The following is a 19,978-nucleotide window of genomic DNA, read 5'->3' on the forward strand; positions in this document are numbered from 1 at the left end:
CTTGCTCAAAAAACTCACTTCTTGCCCTTCCCCATGTAAGCCCATTATTAAGGAACATCTGTGGGGAATGGAAGACATGGCACACACAATGAACAACAATATTGCACAACCAATTGGACCTCTACCAGATGTTATATCAATAATGACATTGACTAGGAAAAGGAAGACAAAAGTTAATCCAACGTAATTGACATACTTGAAGAACGTGAAAGATTGTCCCATGTTTGAATGCATATCATGTGGTTGCCTACACTTCCAAAGTACATTAAGGACACTACCTAATACAATGACCCAACACAGACACCCAAATATGATAGAACCACCCTGATGCATAATTGTTGACACTCCTGCATGATGCGTAATCTTTGAAAAAAAAGACGGGGATTAATATTTGATGGGAGGCATGGAAAGCTTAACTAATTCGCATGACCATGGGAGGATTTATATTGATTACTTCGAGTGACTTAAAAAAGAGTTGGGAGAGTGGGAGTGATTTATAAAAGAGTTGGGAGAGGGTGGAAATCTTTCCCAAGTTGGGAGAGTGGTGGAAAGATTTTAATATGATTAAAAAAAGAGTTAAGTGTCATTGACACGAAAAGAAGGATGAAGATGGAGAGAGCTCCAAAGTTTTTTTGAAAAGCAAAGAAAGGTGGGAAATTTTAAAAGATGGGATGACAAACCGTAAACCTAAAAGTGTATATAAAGGACTCCCTCCCACATTCTCACTCATTCTAGCAAAAAAGAAGGAGAGATCGTGAAGAGGAGGGAGATCACATCACTATAGCACTTAAGATTTTCAGTTAGTCCCTCTCTCTTCCCACCTCCCATCCCATCCCCCTCCCCTCCCATCCCATTCCCTCTCCACTCCCTCCCTCCCCTCCCCCCCCCTTCCCCTTCCCCTGCCTTGTCCCGCCATCCCCCCTCCACTCTTATCGCACGGCAAGAGGGAAGGGGCACACAATAGCCGTGCAGCAAACTGAGAGGGGGGAGGGGGAAGGGCTATGTGCCCCTTCCCTCATGGCCGCGTGGTAGACCAGGAGGGGGAGGGGACTTTGCCCCTGAGATGGGAAAACAACCCCTCCCCTCATCCCTAGCACGCATAGCCGTGGCTATACCACCTGGGGAGGGAGGGGAGGGGTAAGGGTTACCGCCTCCCCTCCATCATCGAGCATGGTCACAACCTCCAAACGTGCGCTACTACGGCCACTACCACACATGAGGAGGGAGGGGAGGGAGTAACCCTACCCCCTCCACTCCACGTGAGCACTGGGGGGAGGGGAGGGGGTCTAGAGGCTAACCCTACCTCCCTCAGGGTTACCTATCTCAGGGGTAGCCTATCTCGGGGTAACCCAAGAACATCTCAGGGGTAATGTGGGATAGGTAACCCTATCAGGAGCTACCAAGCAACTATTCGTACCCTAGAGTGGCACGAAACAACTGCATATTAACAAAGATTCATGCCATCATCTCTTCCACAGGCAAGCCTATTGCACTCAAATGCTCGAAGCATACACGTAAGGTCTTGAACGAGATGTGGTACCACAAGACGACATTTTCTATCATGCTTGCATATGCCATGAGTGAACACAAGCCACAAAGGCTTGGCAATACATGGCAATACATTGACCGTCATACATCAATCGTTTGCTCCAGGCTTGACATACATCGTGATTTCTCGAGTAACGAGTCGACATCTTCATATATTGCACAGCATGAAACTAGCTGACTTCGTGCCCATGCCTTATACACTATGGCCTCAAAATAATTAAAAATGGTAATATCCATATCTCATGCATTGGCTATATCTCACATCTCCTCTCTCCCAATGAATGATAAATGCATGAAGGTGTAATACAATAATTTTAATGGCTATACAATTGCTTATACATTTTAAGAAACAATTCTCAAAGGTGGGCTCTAAATAAACTAAAAATAACAAATTCATCTATTGTATAACTCATCTACTTTTTCTTTATTAGGTACCAAAAGCGTGTCTCTTTTTACAAACATGACCAACACAAAAGAGGTATGTGTATATGCATTAGTATCTTTTCTAAGCTTCACTCTATTTAATATTGCTCTATGGTTTTATTCATAAATTCCTTTTTATTTGTTGCTCTTCCAACAATTCAAACAAAAAGCAATACAGAAAATAGACGAGGAAGAACATGCTCTAAAGAAACAAAAAAAAGAGAGCAAAATTTTCTTTCAACTATAAACAAATGAGAAGAGCGAATGTAGCAAGGATACTACCATAAGGATGCATCTATAGATTTGATTCATACGAGCAGTATCATCCCTTAATGGCTAATTCAATCAGTATCTTGCAAGATAGACCAAGAGGAAGCAATGATCTCACAGATGGGTTAATAAAGCAAAGACTATCCAATGGATAGGAGCCGATAGATGAGTTGTTGCCTCACACAAAAGTGCAAACAATACTTGACAAATACACCAAAGGGATAGCTATTTTCTGCATAACAATGCTACACTTTGGGTTCAACATCAAACTTAAAGAGCTTGCCAAATAGACAAGCGAGTAGTTGACAGCATACTACAACAATTCAAGGATGCGTACGGTCTATAGCAGGGTCAATGGCTAGTAACCATTGAAAAGATCGCACACAAAGTGGACCTGAAATTCGTAGAGTGATATTATAATTTATTGAACATCGGTAACTTTCTTTCGCAAACCCAAAATGCCAACTACACAAGGTAAAACCCTACCCAAATCAACACTTTCCTTGTCATTTCATATTGTCATATAATTGCTTTAACTTTCTCTCATACTTTATTCAATTGTATGCACAATTAACACAAATACAGAGCCTAGCATGTCGAGCAACAATGACATGTTGATAACGAAGTTTATCTACTGCATCACTTGTCTAGAGAATGAAAAAAAAAATTTGACCAAACTATAGACATTGAAAAATGTTTGAAACGACACAAAACTAACCCACCAACTAAAATGGTCGATGATGTCCACAGGTACGTTTCATTTGACAAACACTTTAAGGACAGAGATCCTAGCATCGACTCCAAATAAAAAGGAAGCGAACAACTTAGAGCATCAGTAGATTGCACAACTAGACACAACATTGAGTTCAAAGGATTACAACAACATAAAAGGAAACCTTGTGAGTTCCAAAAAATATTACTACTTAAAGTGCGACAACCTGATTTGAATAACAAGCATATTTACTTGACTCCATTTTCAAGCATTCGCAATGCAGTTCATATCATTTATTCTTTCTTCTTATCTTATCTTTTTGCAATAATGTAAATGCAATTAATTCATGTGGTACTAAAATTGATTCTATTAAAATGTTTTCAATCTTCCAAGCATTGACATTGTCATGTACACATTGATTCCACGACAATTCGAATTTCATCGGCTTATTATATATATGCTTCATCCTAGTTTTAAACATTGGCACAAACTCAATAACATACATTCATGTAAATATAATTTCAATTTCATTTGTTATTTTTACTTTAATTTTCTCCTTAAGTGGCCTTCCCACCCTAGTTACCTTCTGTTTTTCTGCCTCCACGTACATGTGGGCGATCCTCTCAAAGTGAAAAGGTTCCTCTCTAAGGTTTGAGGCAATGTCTTGCAAAGCTTCAATTTCACTGGTGCCATTGTCCATAACCTCATAGGAGAGTAGGCAATTCTCTAGAGAAGCTTCCTGTTGCCAATTCTCTATAGAAGCTTCCTGTTGCTAGTGAGTGTAGGCCACGGGAAGATTTGCCCCCTATTACCAGTAAGTGTAGACCACGGATAGATTTGCCCCTAGTAAGTGGGCGATATATGTATGTGAAATTGACTTTTTACCTTATGGTTATCTTCCCCAAAGTGCATACGATAGAATGTGGTGAAGGTTTCTCTCTAAGGTTTAAGGCAATGTCGTGCAGAGCTTCAATTTCACTGGTGCCATTCTCCATAACCTCATAGGAAAGCGGAGCAAGTGCAAAGCTTCAATTTTACTGGTGCCATTCTCCATAACATCATAGTCGTGCAAAGCTTCAATTTCACTGGTGCCATTCTCCACAACCTCATAGGAGAGCGGAGCAGGTGCAAAGCTTCAATTTTACTGATGCCCATTCTCCATAACATCACGGTCCTACAAAGCTTCAATTTCATTGGTGCCATTCTCCATAACCTCATAGGAGAGCGGAACAGGTGCCAAGCTTCAATTATACTAGTGCCATTCTCCATAACATCCTAGTCCTACAAAGCTTCAATTTCACTGGTGCCATTCTCCATAACCTCATACTCATAGGAGAGCGGAGAAGGTGCAAAGCTTGAATTTTACTGGTGGCATTCTCTACAACATTTTCTCCATACCATCATAGTCGTGCAAAGCTTTAGCATCATGCAAATTCTCACAAAAAAAAAAAAAAGTCCTGCAAAGCTTAACCATAGAGCAGAGCAAGGTGCAAAGGTTCTCCATAACATCATAGGAGAGCAGAGCAGGTGAAGAGCTATGGCGAGACCCTTTCACCTTGCTTTGCTGCTTCCCTTGCTCCTCTTCTCCGTCTCCTCCACCCTCGCCATCGCCAAACCTTCCTCCAAATCCCCCCCCCCTACCGCTCGCAAGGAGGATCTCAAATTCATCACATGCGCCGTCTGCAACCAGATCGCCAACCAGCTCTCCCGTCACGTGAAAAAGAAACGAGTCGAGGTCGCTCCTAAGCAGGTCTCTGTTGTCTTCCCTTTCTTCGATCTGTGAGATTTTAGCTTATACATGTTTTTCCCGAATCGAACGACTTCTAATGGCATCGAGAACCTCGCGACCCAAGAAGGTGTTTCCACGATACTATGCTATTTATAGTCTGCATGCAAATCAGGAGCTCTTGATCATATGAAAATTGGGCTTGACTTCATTGATGAAACAGACGTAGGTCTATGTATGCGAGTTTGATGACCTGAATTCTCTCTTTTCGCAGCTTTCAGAGTATCAGATCATTGAGTTGGCAGAGAACATTTGTAATCTGAAGAGGCATGAGGGTGACTGGCTGCTTCATCAAGATATCGTCGAAGATGGCGACAAGTTAGTGGTATTGCCCAGTGTTCTATCTCTCCCACCTCACACACAGTTTTTCGGTCAATCCTGTAAATACTTTTCCATGAGCTACTTAACATATCTGTATTATGATCCCGTGATATGTTCCCCTTAGAGACGATGCATGCATGTTCTATGCTTTCCCCCCCTTTTGTGTGTTTGTTTTTCCGGAAGGGAGGGGGGGGGGCGCTGCAATGTAGCGTGTCAGAAGTCTTGAAATGCAGAAACTTGAAATTCAATTGATGTCTTTGGGCATGTGTATCTGTCCCTATAAATCTATACGAACTCATTGCACTAATACTTATAGACTTATGTACATAGGTATGTACGGATTAATGTAAAAAACTGCACTTCTCGTTTGCGCTAACGTCCCCCCATTTGTAATGAAGCTCCTGCAAAGCTTTGTTATTCCTATGCAGATGAAGTTTGAACAATTGATGTTGTTAAGCTATTCAATAGTTCTTATTTTCTCTGATATTGCTGAGCGTTTAAAGCTTTGAACATTCGTCCAATTTTTACATCTTGTTTGAAAAATTTGAGGGAACATTCCCTTTAAGGTTAGCATGCTTCCTTGTCCAGCTAGTGGAGCAGGAGGAGGAAGGAGAATGCAAGACAGAGTGCAAGACCATTGAGAAGGCTTGCCAAGAGGTATGTTTTAATTCCCAGCCTTGCTTGCTTCTGTGGGATAGCAAAGACTGGACATCTAGTTGATTCTGTGGACATAGCAAAATATCCTTCAAGGAAGTGATATCTACACCATTCTTCCATGTGTATTTGTGCTATCTGCTGATGGCTGTTGCATTTCTAATTTAGCTGTTCATTTTGTAGGTCATGGGTTATCATGATACAGATATGGCTGAATTTATTTATAAAGGGGCGGCTGACAGAGATGAGCTATCCAAATATCTCTGTAAGGATCTCAGTAATGCCTGTCGTGGCAAGATACCTCCTGTACCAAAGGTGTCAAAATCTTTACTGCAACTTTGCCAAAGTGCTTTGATGCAAGGTTTCCAAGTCGTCATAGAGTGGACCACTTATTGTTGTATGTGGTTTTGCAGGATCGAATACCAGGAGAGGTGTTTACCCCAAAATCCTCCAAAGATGCTGAGATTGAGAGGATCATGAGATCGATGAGTGTAAGTACTGAACTATGTAGCAATATTTAAGGAACTGCTCTAATAAGGCTGGTTTGATGTTACATTTCTACTTACATTTGAGGTTATCTTATGTGCAGGATATGCCTGGAGCACCTGGCATGAAGATGTATTCTAAAGATGATCTGATGAATGGTATGCCTAACTTCGATGGAGAGGAAGATGATGAGGATGAGGAGGATGATGATGCGCAAGAAACTCCAGGGAAAGTGAGTAGCATCATACTGTCTAAACACAGTGGAAGATTGATATACCAGAATCATTCATGCTTAGATGTGTGTACACAAGTGCATTCAAATCCAGACACAAGCACTCAGATGTTGGCTCTGTCACTTTGGAAACTTTATCTGCTTGCTTCCACTATATCTTCTCCTGCTGTAGGTTGGCATCCATCAATAATATTCTCCGGCTATAATCTTTTTCTGAGTCATGAACATACTTGCTACCAACTCGCTACCGACTTGTGGTGAGAGAGCTTGAGAACCATTGTAAGAACTCAGGACTGCCAGTGATTGTCCTATCTTCCCGACTCACCAGTGCTCTATGGTCTGCCAACTATCATGCTCCTATGATGATGTTTGTTGGTCCCAAGGTGGTGATGAGCATTGGTTGCTTCTATTATTCCAGCAAGGCGTATCTTGCCATTTTGGGGCTAGAATGCCAATTGTATTTAGAGGGTGATCAAATGCACTCTGCAGCTTAAGTATATTCTTACTCTACCCAGTGTATTTTGAGGATGACGAAATGCACTGTGCAGCTTAAGTATTGTCACATGCACCCCTGCACTTGGGTGCAATGTGACACACTGGCTACGTCGACACGTGCGTAATAGTTCCTAATAGGAGATTTTGTCGTATGCTGTGACCCCTTTGTGAGCCCTTGTCGAGGGACAATCAGGCACAAGCTATGTAAGTCAGTCTCTCAGCCTTAGGTCAAGTCAGACAGATCAGTCCTTGTTCACTAGTAACCACTGGAGAACAGTAGGGTAGTGTTTCCATCTTAGGTTTAGAAATAGGTTTAGGTCCAGCCTAGGATAGGAGCCCTTTTGGGCCCCCTCACGGATGAAACAAGTGAAGGGAAATGGCTGCCTATAACCGGCCTTCAAGAAACTAAAGGGCAGTAATCTTCTTCTACTCAATCATAATCCTCATAAATAGCCACAATGCAAGCTTCAGTCACTTCAATCACTTAACAATACTTAGAAATAAACTTCAACAACAACAATGGGGAGGCTAGAATGCCCCTGCTCATTGAAAAATAGTACACAACACACCTAGAGGCCCCAAATGCCTCGGTGCCCCTTTCGGTATTTATTTAATGCTTTTGAATGGAAATGCTTACACCAGGGCTCACCCCTACACTGTTCCTCTCTGCAAATCCTCTGTCTGCCTTCTGGGCATCTAATCCAAGTGCACCACTAGAATCCAACTAGTAAGGCAAACTTAGGCATCCACTCCTAACCTGACCCAACTGAAAGGCATCCAAGCATCCAAACCACTAGTAAACTGTTCCCAAGCAGCCTCAAGGCTTTCACATGCAACACACCGTCCCTTTGGCCTTCCCCTAGGCACACCCTTTGCTTATGAGTGCTTGCTTATGCCTGTGGGGACAAGAAAAGACTCCAAACAACAGACAAACACCGCAGAAAACTTCAAATCAAGAGAGAGCAATCGGAAACAAAACTGGAACCAATACCCGCTGTCTGCGGCAGAGGGGCGAGCTCTTTCCTCGCGCCTATCCCTCGCAGGGTGCAGGAGGTTTCCAGCTACCAGGAGAAGAGAGAAATGAAGAAAGAGAGTGGAAGAGGGGCAACAAAAATGGTTGAAGACACAAGCCTGCAGATCTGTCCCAAAGCCTCGACCTCGGGATTTGTGCCCTAGCAGTCCGTACAGCCCGTAGAAGCCACTCCGTACAATCTGTACGGGTGTACGGACTGCATTAAATGCATCGTACTTGCCTCGAGAGTCACGCCAGATGCTGTACACCTGCCTTGGGGGTCTCACCTTTAGCCAAACAGCAGCTGAGCTGCTATGGGTGGAGTACAGGAGCTGAAAAGGAAGTCAGAGCAGCAAATGCAGCTTGGAGAGCGAGAAAATGCAACGAAATCTGCCTAGAGAGCTTTTGCTAGGCCTGCCATGCTCCAGGAGGGTGAGAGGAGAGAGATGGTAGGTGGTAGAAGGGCATGCACCTCCATGCATGACACTTGGCCCTTCATTAAAGGCCTAACTCACCTGACAACGTTGGTTGTCCTTGGGCCCAACTTTTACACCCCTCTCTAGTGCCTTTGCCTTGCCCCTAGGACCTAGTGGTGCACCTAGACTTTGCCCCTGGGAACTTCTAGGAAGTTTGCGCTTCCTCTAGCCAGTCCCTCACGGCCAAACTATTACTAGGCTCAACCACGGTTAACCCCGGGTTAAGTGTGGGTTGGGTTACAAAAATACTTTTCACTTTTCACGTCCTTGTGACACTGCCTTTATAGGCTACCTTGCACCCCTCCCTATGCCACCTTTTATGGGGCCAAGGGCAGCCTTTATAGGGCCAAGGGACCAGCCAACCAGGCCCAAACAATCGATTGCAAAGTCGGCCAGTTTGGGCAAGATTGGCTCAGCCCTCCAGCAGCCTCTAGGCCCTCATTTCTCTCTCAGCTCCTCCTGCCTTCAGCCCTCAGCAACCTGACACTTCTAGAAGTTGGCCTTTGACCAGCCTCAGCCCTTGGCCTCAGTTCAGCCCTCCTGGAAGGTGCCTATGCAACACATTAATTGGGGATTCGGATCAGCAAACGGAGTAAGGTTTGGGGTACTGTTTTAGCAGCTCTTACAGCTTTCTTTACAGTTTTGCACAGCTCACTTCTCAGCTCTATATTTCAGTCATCTCTCAGCTCTCTTTAGAATCTATTACTCCTAGCTTTCACTCTCACTCATGCAGTAACCTTGCATCTTGGTGGATAGCACAAGCCTCTTCCTTGCCTTGCAGAAGTGCCCTACATTGTCAGTGTGGGCAGCATCAAGGTCTCGGTATTGGTCAACGTCAGTTCTTTGGGTCTGCAATACATGTGCACAATGTATACTCTTTAGAAGTGCGTTTCCGTGCTCTCTCGAAGAGTGTTATTTGTATTTCTCAGTTCTCCAAGTATAAAGCAAATTCTCCCCTGATTGGGGGAGGGGGCCCTCAGTGGGTACAGGGTCCCAATCGGTTGTCGACTCCATTCTCTCTCTGCCCTCATCTCCTTTGTCTCTCTATGGTGCATAACACTAATTCCTCGCTAAAGGTTTCAAGAAGGTCTTGCTGTGATTACACGATCAGATTACCGTTGGATGTTACAAGTATATTCTTAGTCTACTCAATGTGGAAGTTGACCTTCAAGGCTAGATGTTTCCTACCTTTACATTAATTATGCTTGGTTGCACATATAGTCTAATTGTATGTATACGTTGCCCTTCTACTTGCAAGGAAACATGTACAAGAAAATAAAAACAACCAGGACATATACACACATTCAAAGCATGCATTTGAAAGAGCATAAGAGTCACGCCCTTTCAAAAGGATTACAACTTGTATGCTACAAATTTAGTGTCTTTTGACAAGCCTTTTGACGTGTGAATATCTGCAAAGTGCATACTTCGGACAATAACTTTCATAAAAGAGAAGTGCAGTCGGTGGGCAGCAATATTTGAGATGGGTGTCAAAGATCTATTTATGAAAGTGCTTCTCCACATAGCACTTATCATCCATCCATGCACATCGCTTTGACTTGCTCCACTTGAATTGGCTCTCTAATGAAATTGCACTAAACCTTGATGTTTTGCTCATTAGAGCATCAACACTAGGTTATTGGCAATTGCAAGGGAACGCTGATTGTCAGAAGAATTACCCTTGCGTCCACCTAAAGGGAATCCATGTCCTCGGACCTCAAGTATCCATTTTCTCTACATGGATCCATCTACTCTACATACACTCTATTCCGCAAGCTGATGTGAACTCCACCCCTCTCAAATAGAGCGACTCTCCGTTGCTTCTTGCTATGCCAAAATGTGGTCCCTAACCAATGCAAGGTGTAACACTCATCTAGTATCCTAATCTGCAACCTAATCTAAATCATAGTACCCACTACATTGGTACAAGCCATCGATGATCTCACATACCCACATGTACCCCTAAGATACCTAAGTACCCTCGTGTGGGCCTTCCAGTTATTCACCCTTGGCTTTAACATAGTAACCCCATTGAGAAACCAATGTCTAGTCAGGTATTACTCAAGTATGTCAAACTACCCACCAACTATTGATATTGAGTATAAGATGTCCCCTCATTACTTAGGGTTTTCCATGGTGTTTTCCATGTTTAATGTTTTCAAACGTCTCAGATTTTCTTGTAGAGATGAGGACGTGGACAAAATACCACTTTTAAATATACTTGTGGTACTTTCCTACAATTTTTTGAGAATCTGAACGCATGTTGTTTGGAGAACAAGCTCAAAAATCTTAATAAATATTTTGAGATCTTTATGGGTGGCATGGATCGAAAGTGTTGGAGGTCAACATCTCCTGATGTCACCATAGAGAGAGAGGGCCTTTGTTGTGGGCGTGCCTGCCCAGAGAGAGGTTTGGTAGGGTTCACAGAGAGGTCCTTTGCTTGTGGGTGTGCATGCTCCTGTGAGGGTAGTCTAGGGTAGGGCATGCATGCAGATGTGTGGCTATCCTGAGCCCCTCACTGGAGCATCTGCTGTCTCATGGCAGCCCTTGAGGTGGACCGACCTGCTGGTTGGCCACCTAGGCCTGCTGATCAAGGCATAGGGAGGGGGAGCAGCACCCTTATGTAGGGCTGGGTGAAGCCCTTGTGGAGGGCCCAAGGCAATCGGCCCTAGAGCCCTGCTAGTCGGGCTGGAGGGCAAAGGCTTAGCCCTTGTAGGGCTGCCTAGCAGCCCCATATGAGAGCAGGAGGGGTCGGCCCCTAGGGTTGTGGGTCGGCCCACATTGCAGGCTGGCCGGCCCCCTAGTCTACAGACCGACGGGGGTTGGCTGGGGCTATATATAGGCCCCTCAGTGGTGTTTCTCATCTCATTGTGGAGCCATTCAGCCATATATAGCGAGAGGTTTTCCCCACCGGACAGGGGTTTCTCCTGAGATCACTTGCAGTTCTCTCATATCTCTCTCTCCCCTTTCCAGTCTATTGTGTGTGAGGTTGGCTCTCTCTCTCTTCATTTCAATATAGTTCCGCTACAATTCTCACAATAAGAAGATAATTGTACCAAAGTTCCCACCAAAAAAAAAAATTTGTACAAATGCACCTTGTGGGATGGCTTGTGTCATTTAAAAAATTCAAGAAAAGGTTTTCCAATCATCCAATGTCCACAATGATCAAAATTGCCAATCTAATCACATTCACACCTCACAAAGCTCCTTTATCAAGAACGAAGTATGGTTAGCCAAATCAACTAGTCAAAGCTGTCCTCGGGAGCATCGCTCAAGAAAAGACACATGATTTTTGTTCTATTTCATGGTGGCAGCTTAGAAGATTTTGTCGACATGGGCATGTAAAAGAGTGGATGGTGCTCCCAGACACTTCTCTTTGCTCTTGCCACAAGTTGGCTTTCTATTGCCCAAATTTCTTTGAGGTTGGAGACAAGCCTTTCTGGGAAATTGTCAGGTGTCACATGCACCCCTGCACTTGGGTGCAAGGTGACACACTGGCTACATTGACAAGTGCATTATAGTTCCTTGATAGGAGATTTTGTTGTATGCTGTGACCCCTTTGTGAGCCCTTGTCCAGGCACAGTCAGGCACAAGCTACGTAGGTCAGTCTCTCAGCCTTAGGTCAAGTCAGTAGTCAGTTCTTGTTCACTAGTACCCACTGGAGAACAGTAGGCTAAGTGTATCCATCTTATAGTTTAGATCTTAGCCTAGGTTAGGAGTCCCTTTAGGGTCCCCAAAGGCTGGACAGGTAAGCAGGGAAGGCAGCCTGCAAAGGCTGCCCAAAAACTTCCCTGGCAAATGAGCCAGGGAGGGCTTTTTATAGGCTGGTTGTAGGCCAACCAGTCTGTAAAACAGACCGAGTTGGTCTGTTTACAGACTGGGTTGGCTCAGTCCAGCCCTATAAAAGGGCCCCTTGGCTGCCCTGTTTTCTCATTCAGTTTGCTTCTGCCTTCAGTCCTCCTACAGCTCCACTTCAGCCTCTTGTGCAGCCCCTGAGATCCTCAGATCTGGCCCTGCTCTAGCCTCAGTCCCTTGGCCATCAGAAGGTGACCACGCAGCACAACAGTCGGAGGTTTGGACCAGCGAACGGAGAGAGGTTTGGACACGGTTTCCTCAGCTTTCTCAGCTCTCTTTTACAGTTTAAGGATGTAGGACCTTGTGAGTTTGTGCCTACTCTAGTGAAAAGTGGCCTAACAGAATGGAAGCGTGTGCGCATGGCAGCCTTGGCTGCAAAGAGTGGAGAGCAAGGGCTGCAAGATGAAGAAGAGGCTGCTGACACTGAGCCATTGGGTGATGCCAACACATTGGGTTCTACAAAGAGAAGTAGAGGGGCATCAACCTCATCGAGCGCAGGTCCTAGTGCTACAAGAACACCCTTGCCACATGGATCAATTAGTGTGGATGCTAGTGCGGGAAAAAGAGGATCACTGCAAAGGTCTAGCATTCAAGCACACTTGCAAAAGCAAGCAGTGAAGGAGGCCACTAGTGAGCTCACAAAGCTCTTCATACAGTGTGCAATACCCTTTCATGTGGCGAAGACTACACGACGGAGGAAGGCCATGAGAGCCGTGAGCCGCATTGGCTATGAATGGGATGGGCCTACATATGAGGCCTTGCGGACAAGAGAGCTAAGAAGAGAGAGGGAATGTGTGGAAGACCAAATGAAGCCCTTGAAAGAGACTTGGAAAAAATATGGATGCACACTCTTATGCGATGGATGGTCAGATGCACGCAGGAGGAGTGTGTACAATATTTTAGTGTCTTCTTGCAAGGGAACCATGTTCTTGAGAGCCATAGACGCTTCCACTACGGCTACAGTGATTACAGGGTTGTATTTTTGGGAGCATTTACGGGCAGCCATTATGGAGATAGGTGTTGAGCATGTGGTGTAGGTGGTGACAAATAATGGTAGCAATTGTGTGTCAATGGGTGCCATGTTAGAAGATGAGTTTCCTAAGATTGTGTGGACACCCTGTGCCTCACATTGCCTTGATCTTTTGATCGAGGACCTAGGGAAGATACCTTGGATTGATGCCATCTTCTTCACAGCACGCAGTATCGTGAAGTTTGTCACGAAGAGGACCAAAGTCCTCAGCATCTATCGGGCTTACAGTGACCTTGAGCTATTGAAACCTCCAGCCACAAGGTTTGCTTACATGTTCATAGTGGTGGAGAGGCTTGTGCGAGTGCGCCAAGGCTTGTTGCGCACGGTTGTGTCTCGGGAGTGGGGAGATTGGGATGATAGAGCCAAGCAAAGTCTATCAAATTTGTCCGCATGATCATGGATGAGTCTTGGTGGAATCAGGCGGAGGCATTAATCAAATCGATTAATCCTATCTACACGGTGCTTCGCATCACGGACATGGAGGGAAGCACATTAGGGCTCTTGTACGAGTTTATGGACAAGATTGGAGAGGCCCTCAACAGAAACACTTCCCTATCGCCTGATAAGTAGGACTTTTTACTTTTGTAATATGTATAATTATTGCAGTTACTAAATTGCAATTTGTTATCATGAAGCTTGGAATTTTCAGATATATATTATGTATGTTAGTCTATGAATTTTGCATGCATAATGCATTCTAATTTCTTGTGGCATGATTTAGGGTTGAGTCCATCCGTGCAATATGGAATAAGCGGTGGAATTGGTTCCACCGCCCAATCCATGCGGTGGCACATGTATTGCATCCCCTCTGGCGCAGTCAAGAGCAATATGAGAATGACGAGTTGAAGGAGGGGATGCAACAGTATCTACAAAATTGGACGGGTGGTGACTTGGAGATGCAACGAAGAATGGAGGATGAACTTCTATTGTTCCGCAATCATAGCCTCTCCTTTGGTCGACCTACGGCTAGGCTCTGAGAGACACAGTTGCAGCCTCTGTCTCCTGGTGGGAGAAATATGGCAATTGTACTCCTACTTTGGTAAGAGACAAGTTACAACGCCTCTAGTTAGAGCTTAGTCGTTAAGTAATTTGAAGTTTTATCTACTACAAATATGTTTAAAGTTATCAAGTTCCTGATACTTATCTCTGCTTAATTGGCTTATGGCAGAAACGCCTTGCTATACGTGTTCTCTCACAAGACTGCAGTTCCGGTCCTTGTGAGAGGAACTGGAGCACTTGGGCCCTCTTTCACACAAAGAAGAGGAACAGATTGAGCACGGATCAATTGGAGCGGTTGGTGTTTTGTCATAGCAACCTCCGTCTCCTTGAGTTCGCCGCCGGCTGCCCCGAACCTCACCAAGTGAATGTAGACAAGGTGGACGTGGAGAAGATGAAGGCCATACTAGATATCCCACGGGAGGAGTTGGACATATATACCATGTTGTATGAGGAACTGTCAGCACTAGCACCCCACACACGATCATACACTCAACCATCTGGAGATGGTGCTAGTACTTCAGTTGCACCTGATGGTCTTGATCCTGATGTTGATGATTCTTCTTCTTCAGACAGTGACACAGATGCCTCAAGCTCATTTGAGGAGGCAAAGGATGACGATGACGAGGAGTCCATGGATGATGCAGATGATCAGTACTAAGTAGTGATGTACCTTAGTCCTTGTCACTTGACTACGACTACAGACTACAGTGCTAGCCTACTCCTAGTCATGACACTTCAGATGCATCATGCATGCAGCTTGCAAGCTGCAGCATGATGCATCTTGATTCCTAGACTATGTTATTTCTTTTTTTATGATAGTAGATACAATCCTAGCTTGTCACAATAGAAACACTTTTTCTTTTGCTTCCTCTTCTTGGAAGTGTCCCGATATCATCCTTCTTGGGCTTGCCACTGTTTCGCTTGCCCTTTCCTTTGCCAGCTTTATCCTTTGCCAGCAACGCCTTGTCATTGGTGTCATTGTTGTAGAGCTTCTTCCTAGAGTAGTAATGGACCCAACTCAAAAGTCAGAGGTTTGGTCCTCTGTCCTACTGTCACAGTTGTAACGAAGCCTTTGAAACTCCATGGTAGCCTTCGAAGTACCATCAAGGCCAACTAGTCAGAGTTTACCTACTGACCAACAATGCTAGTTGATCCCTCACCACCTTGACCTTCGTCAATTGGTCATGTACCAAAGCTCCCTCATCCATATCCAAGTTATCAAGCTAATGCTGAAGAAGCAAGATCTGAGGTGTATTATCTTGGTTCCTCAGAATCCTTCAGAATGGCCGACGCCTCTATAGTACATGTTGATCATTTGGATGTGAGGAAGCACAGAGTCCACCGTAGTCCCTATGATCAACTGTTTGAACTTGAGTCACCCTTCTTCTTGCAAGGGCACAGTCTTCGAGTCGTGGAAGTTGATCCCTAGAGCTGCTGAATCAGGGTCGTCCTTTAGCAAGGTCTCTGCCTTCAAGCTCCCACACTTGTGAGCCTCCTACTTGGGCTCTGATACCGTATCGGATATATTCTAGTCTTACAAAGGTATATATTTCTATCACCTTAGCGGACATGCAAGTTCTCTGAATTTTCGTTTAAGTGGTGATCAGCTGTTCAACTATATCGAAATACCTTACGCGGCTGCAGAAGCCGCATCAGCTAAAATTCTGAATACTGTGTTTTCATTGTAGAAATTTGGACTTTGATCATAAAAAATCTGAATTTGTACAATCGGATATATTCTAGTCTTACAAAGATAAATTTTCCTATCAACTTAGCGGACATGCAAGTTCTTTGAATTTTTGTCCAAGTGGCGATTAGCTGTTCAACTACATTGGAATACCTTACGCGTGTGTAGAAGCCCCAACAGTGAAAATCCTCAGTAGTGCTTTTTCATTGTAGAAATTTGGACTTTAGATCAACAAAATCTTGAATTTATACGATCGGATATATTCTAGTCTTACTAAGGTATATTTTTCTATCACCTTAGCGGACATGCAAATTCTTTGAATTTTCGTCCAAGTGGTGATCAGCTGTTCAACTATATTGACATACCTTACGTGGGTGCAGAAGATCCAACAGTGAAAATTTTTAATCGTTCATTTTCATTGTAGAAATTTTGACTTTCGATCAACAGAAATCTGAATTTGTACGATCAGATATATTCTAGTCTTTCAAAGGGGGGTGTGTGTGTGTGTGTGTGGACAGCATGGTGTTGGAAGTGAGGCAAACATGTGGGCAGACGGAGGGATGCCACATGAGCAGAAAGACATGCTTGAAGAGATGGAGATTGGCGCTGTAGGAGATGGCAGACAGATCCAAGAGAAAGAATGCATGGCAATAGGTCCTGCCATTGTGTGGGCAGAAGGGCTCAGTGAATATCCAGCAATAATTGCCATATATATATATAGAGAGAGAGAGAGAGAGAGAGAGAGAGAGACACACACACACACACACACACACATACATATATACAAACATACATACATACCTACACACACACACAAAAAAAAAATAAAAATTTACATACCTACACACACACACACACACACAAATATAGAGAGAGAGAGCATGGTGTTGGTAGTGAGGCAGACATGTGGGCAGATGGAGGGATGCCACATGAGCAGAAAGACATGCTTGAAGAGATGGAGATTGGCGCTGTAGGAGATGGCAGGCAGATCCAGGAGAAAGAATGCATGGCAATAGGTCCTGCCATTGTGTGGGCAGAAGGGCTTGGTGAATACCCAACAATAGGTGCCTGCAAAGGATTCGTCCTTTCGGCCAATTTAGAGAGGGCCTTCCCGTATAAAAGGTCCCATTTGGGGGCAGTTCTGCAGTTCAATCTTTGCAGTAAACCTCATCCATATGGGGCGCCACCTGGTGCATACCTACAGCAGGTAGAAGAGCATGAGTGTGTGCAGGAGGGAGCATCCTGAAGAGCTCAACGTAGAGTACTCATAGAAGGTCACTGAAGCTCACTAAGGAGCGTGCAATTTAGGAATGCGAGGCCAGGTAGGAGCTCACCACAGAGCATCCAGGGAAGCACCCTGCTGGATTAGTGATGGATCTTTGTGGGAGCTACCTGTAAGAGGTTTTTTGTCTCAGTTTTGGAGCAATACATCTTGAGATATTTTATTGCTGTCAATTACTCCAGTTCAAGTGCTTGTGAGTTGTGTTCCTTGTGCACACAGATTGTCTGAAGTTGGATGATAGGGTTCTTGAGATTCTTCTGTTGCATATGCTATACACAATATATTTTCGTTGTGTGGAGTCACTGGCTAGGCATCTATGCTGAAGGATACTAGACTAGGTTTCTCTAACGAAATATGTGTGCAAGGACGTCGATTGTCTCTTGCGGGTTTGGTTTGCCTCAAAATTGTAGTGCCTACTTGCGACTGAGTGTTGTCCTAGTGTCCAAATAGTGCTAGGAATCCTCAGTGGACTAGCTTTGGAATAGGAGGTGACCGCTGGACATGGGCATGGCAGTGGTGCTTCGGGAGAAGTTGGTAGTACCCTTCAGATAGATATGCCGACGGCTTGGCAGTAAAGGCCTCCTGCTGCTAGTTTGTGCATAACATCAGAGTAAGACGACTAAAGACAAGTGCGATCAATTTGAAATTTTGTGAGTATGGAATATAGATATAACAATTAGTATACTTTGGTCTGTATATGTTTTTTTTCTTTCTTAATTAGTTAATGCTGACTAAATAACCTGTGGTAAAAGCAAGAAGGCCTTGCAGCATGTTTCTTGGGGCTGCCTAGCACTTACGGGGTTTTGCTTTGCTTGATTGTACGATTAAATTGTTAAAACGATACTCCTGAGTCCTTGTTGTGGAATGTTGACATGTCGTTGAAGTATGCTTGGGAACAAATCTCAGTATTTCTCCTTTCCTCTAATGATTTTTGTAATGCTCATCTTTCAGGGAACCACAGCGAGAACCAAGGGCACTTCATTAAATCAGTTTATAAACCATGGTCAATCTTTTTTGAGTACAATGTACCATGGAACTCGAAAACACATAGAAAAGGCTGCAGATTGGTTTGAAAGATTGTGGTCAGGAAATTCGAATTCAGATTTGACAAAGTCCAAGGCTGGTGAACTTTGACGGACACAGTTATAATAGATATCAATTTTGATTCACATTCTTTATCCAACGATTTAAAGTGAAGGACTGACGGCCATCGACAAATTTGCCCGGTTTTTGTTGGTGAGCTCCTTCCATGTGCTGTAGGCTTTTCATGTTGGACTAAATGGTCTTTCCTGGCCCAGCTTCCCTGTGGCTCTGAGTAAAAATTAGTACGTGCTGGAACTCTCATGTTGGAATGTTAAACTTGTCCCTTTCAATACCATGTGATGCCAGGTTGGTCTTTCTTTAAAATTCTGACAATGTATTTGATCGTTCTGTAGGTCCTATTGTGCAGCTGTAATTCGTTTTTGTGATGGCAATGTTTCCGTACCTAGCTTTGCTTGAATCTGTGCCTTCTGTTGATGTTATGTTTATGGGTACACTTGGGTGTCTCAATGTTGCCACTGCAACATGTCTCTGCTACGACTCACAATCTTAGAGAGTACCATTGAACCTTAATCCCAATGTAAGAAACATGTAAACTATAATATTCTCTCACAAACCTGTCCATGCTGACCGACTGAGCCAGAAACCCTTATATTACACACAGACTACTGCTCACAGTAGAACACTAGTAGGGCCAGACGAATGATGGTATGCACAAATAATACATTTGTGGCTGAGCTGCAATAAATATAACTCGAAGCTGATCCTCATGAAGAGGCTGTGGACAACTGCTGGACTGATCCTCAATGAGGGGCTCTAGGTAGATGGCTAGGGGTATAGATGTCTGTGACAGTGGGCATGACTGCGATGAATGGAAAGACTTAAAGAATGAGAGGAGGTGATGTCTGTGACAGTGGGCATGACTGCAATGAATGGAAAGACTTAAAGAATGAGAGGAGGTGGTGTCAAGCCTTCGGTCGATGCCACCCCTTGCCAGACAAAAGCAATGGCAATGGTTATCAAAAGGGAGCACGACAGGTAGAGCGGAGGATGGCCCCCCACACCTACCCGGCCCCTGCATGATAGTGTGTAAACAACCAACCCGGCTGTTCCTGCTCTGCCAAAAGAAGGCCTCTTTGCAAGCTAGATCCACGAGACATGATGACAATAACTATGTTATAGTAAAAGGAGCTTTCTTCTTTCCAGAACTTTCAGGGTTTTCTCCCTGAACTGTGTACGTTTCCGTGCTAGGAAAATTTACAAGAAGATTGCAAGATTATAGAATGAAATTCCGAAAAGCAAAACAAAGCCAGTAAGGTTTAACTAGCCTAAATAGAAGATTCAACATGTCTAGTGGGACCTCAAACTGCATGGGACCTAGAAATGCATGGTGTGGACACGCTTTGGCAAAACAACCATGAATCCCTTAGAGACCTCGGATGTCTCTTGTATGTGGCTTGTGAAGGGTTATGGTTGATGGGAGTGTCTTGTTGAAAGGGCATGCCCTTTCATTGTCTATCCTGCAAGATGAAAGTTAGGCAAATATTCAAGTGATCGATTGTGACATTTAGTGATGTGACCTCTGTGACAAGTTAGACTTGAGCGTATCATTGTGCCTAGGGTTTACCCATGTAATCACTAGGCCTACTAAAGTAGTGCGAAGTAATAG

At 44.2% G+C, this 19,978-nt stretch overlaps 1 protein-coding gene across 1 annotated transcript; it reads left to right on the forward strand.

The window, feature by feature from the left end:
• The first annotated feature begins 4,294 nt into the window (after positions 1-4,294).
• LOC147902051 (nucleophosmin) lies at positions 4,295-18,674 on the forward strand. Its single transcript, XM_087374913.1, has 7 exons — positions 4,295-4,703; positions 4,954-5,064; positions 5,649-5,717; positions 5,898-6,029; positions 6,128-6,205; positions 6,304-6,432; positions 18,220-18,674. Exons 1-7 carry the CDS (start codon positions 4,491-4,493, stop codon positions 18,400-18,402), a joined length of 915 nt encoding a protein of 304 aa, XP_087231039.1. The 5' UTR covers positions 4,295-4,490; the 3' UTR covers positions 18,403-18,674.
• Positions 18,675-19,978: the final 1,304 nt, after the last annotated feature.

The sequence above is a fragment of the Dipteris shenzhenensis genome, chromosome 5 (genome assembly GCF_047967505.1).
Source record: "Dipteris shenzhenensis isolate YYH24624 ecotype China chromosome 5, Dip_SZ_1.0, whole genome shotgun sequence".
Taxonomy (NCBI): Eukaryota; Viridiplantae; Streptophyta; class Polypodiopsida; order Gleicheniales; family Dipteridaceae; genus Dipteris; species Dipteris shenzhenensis.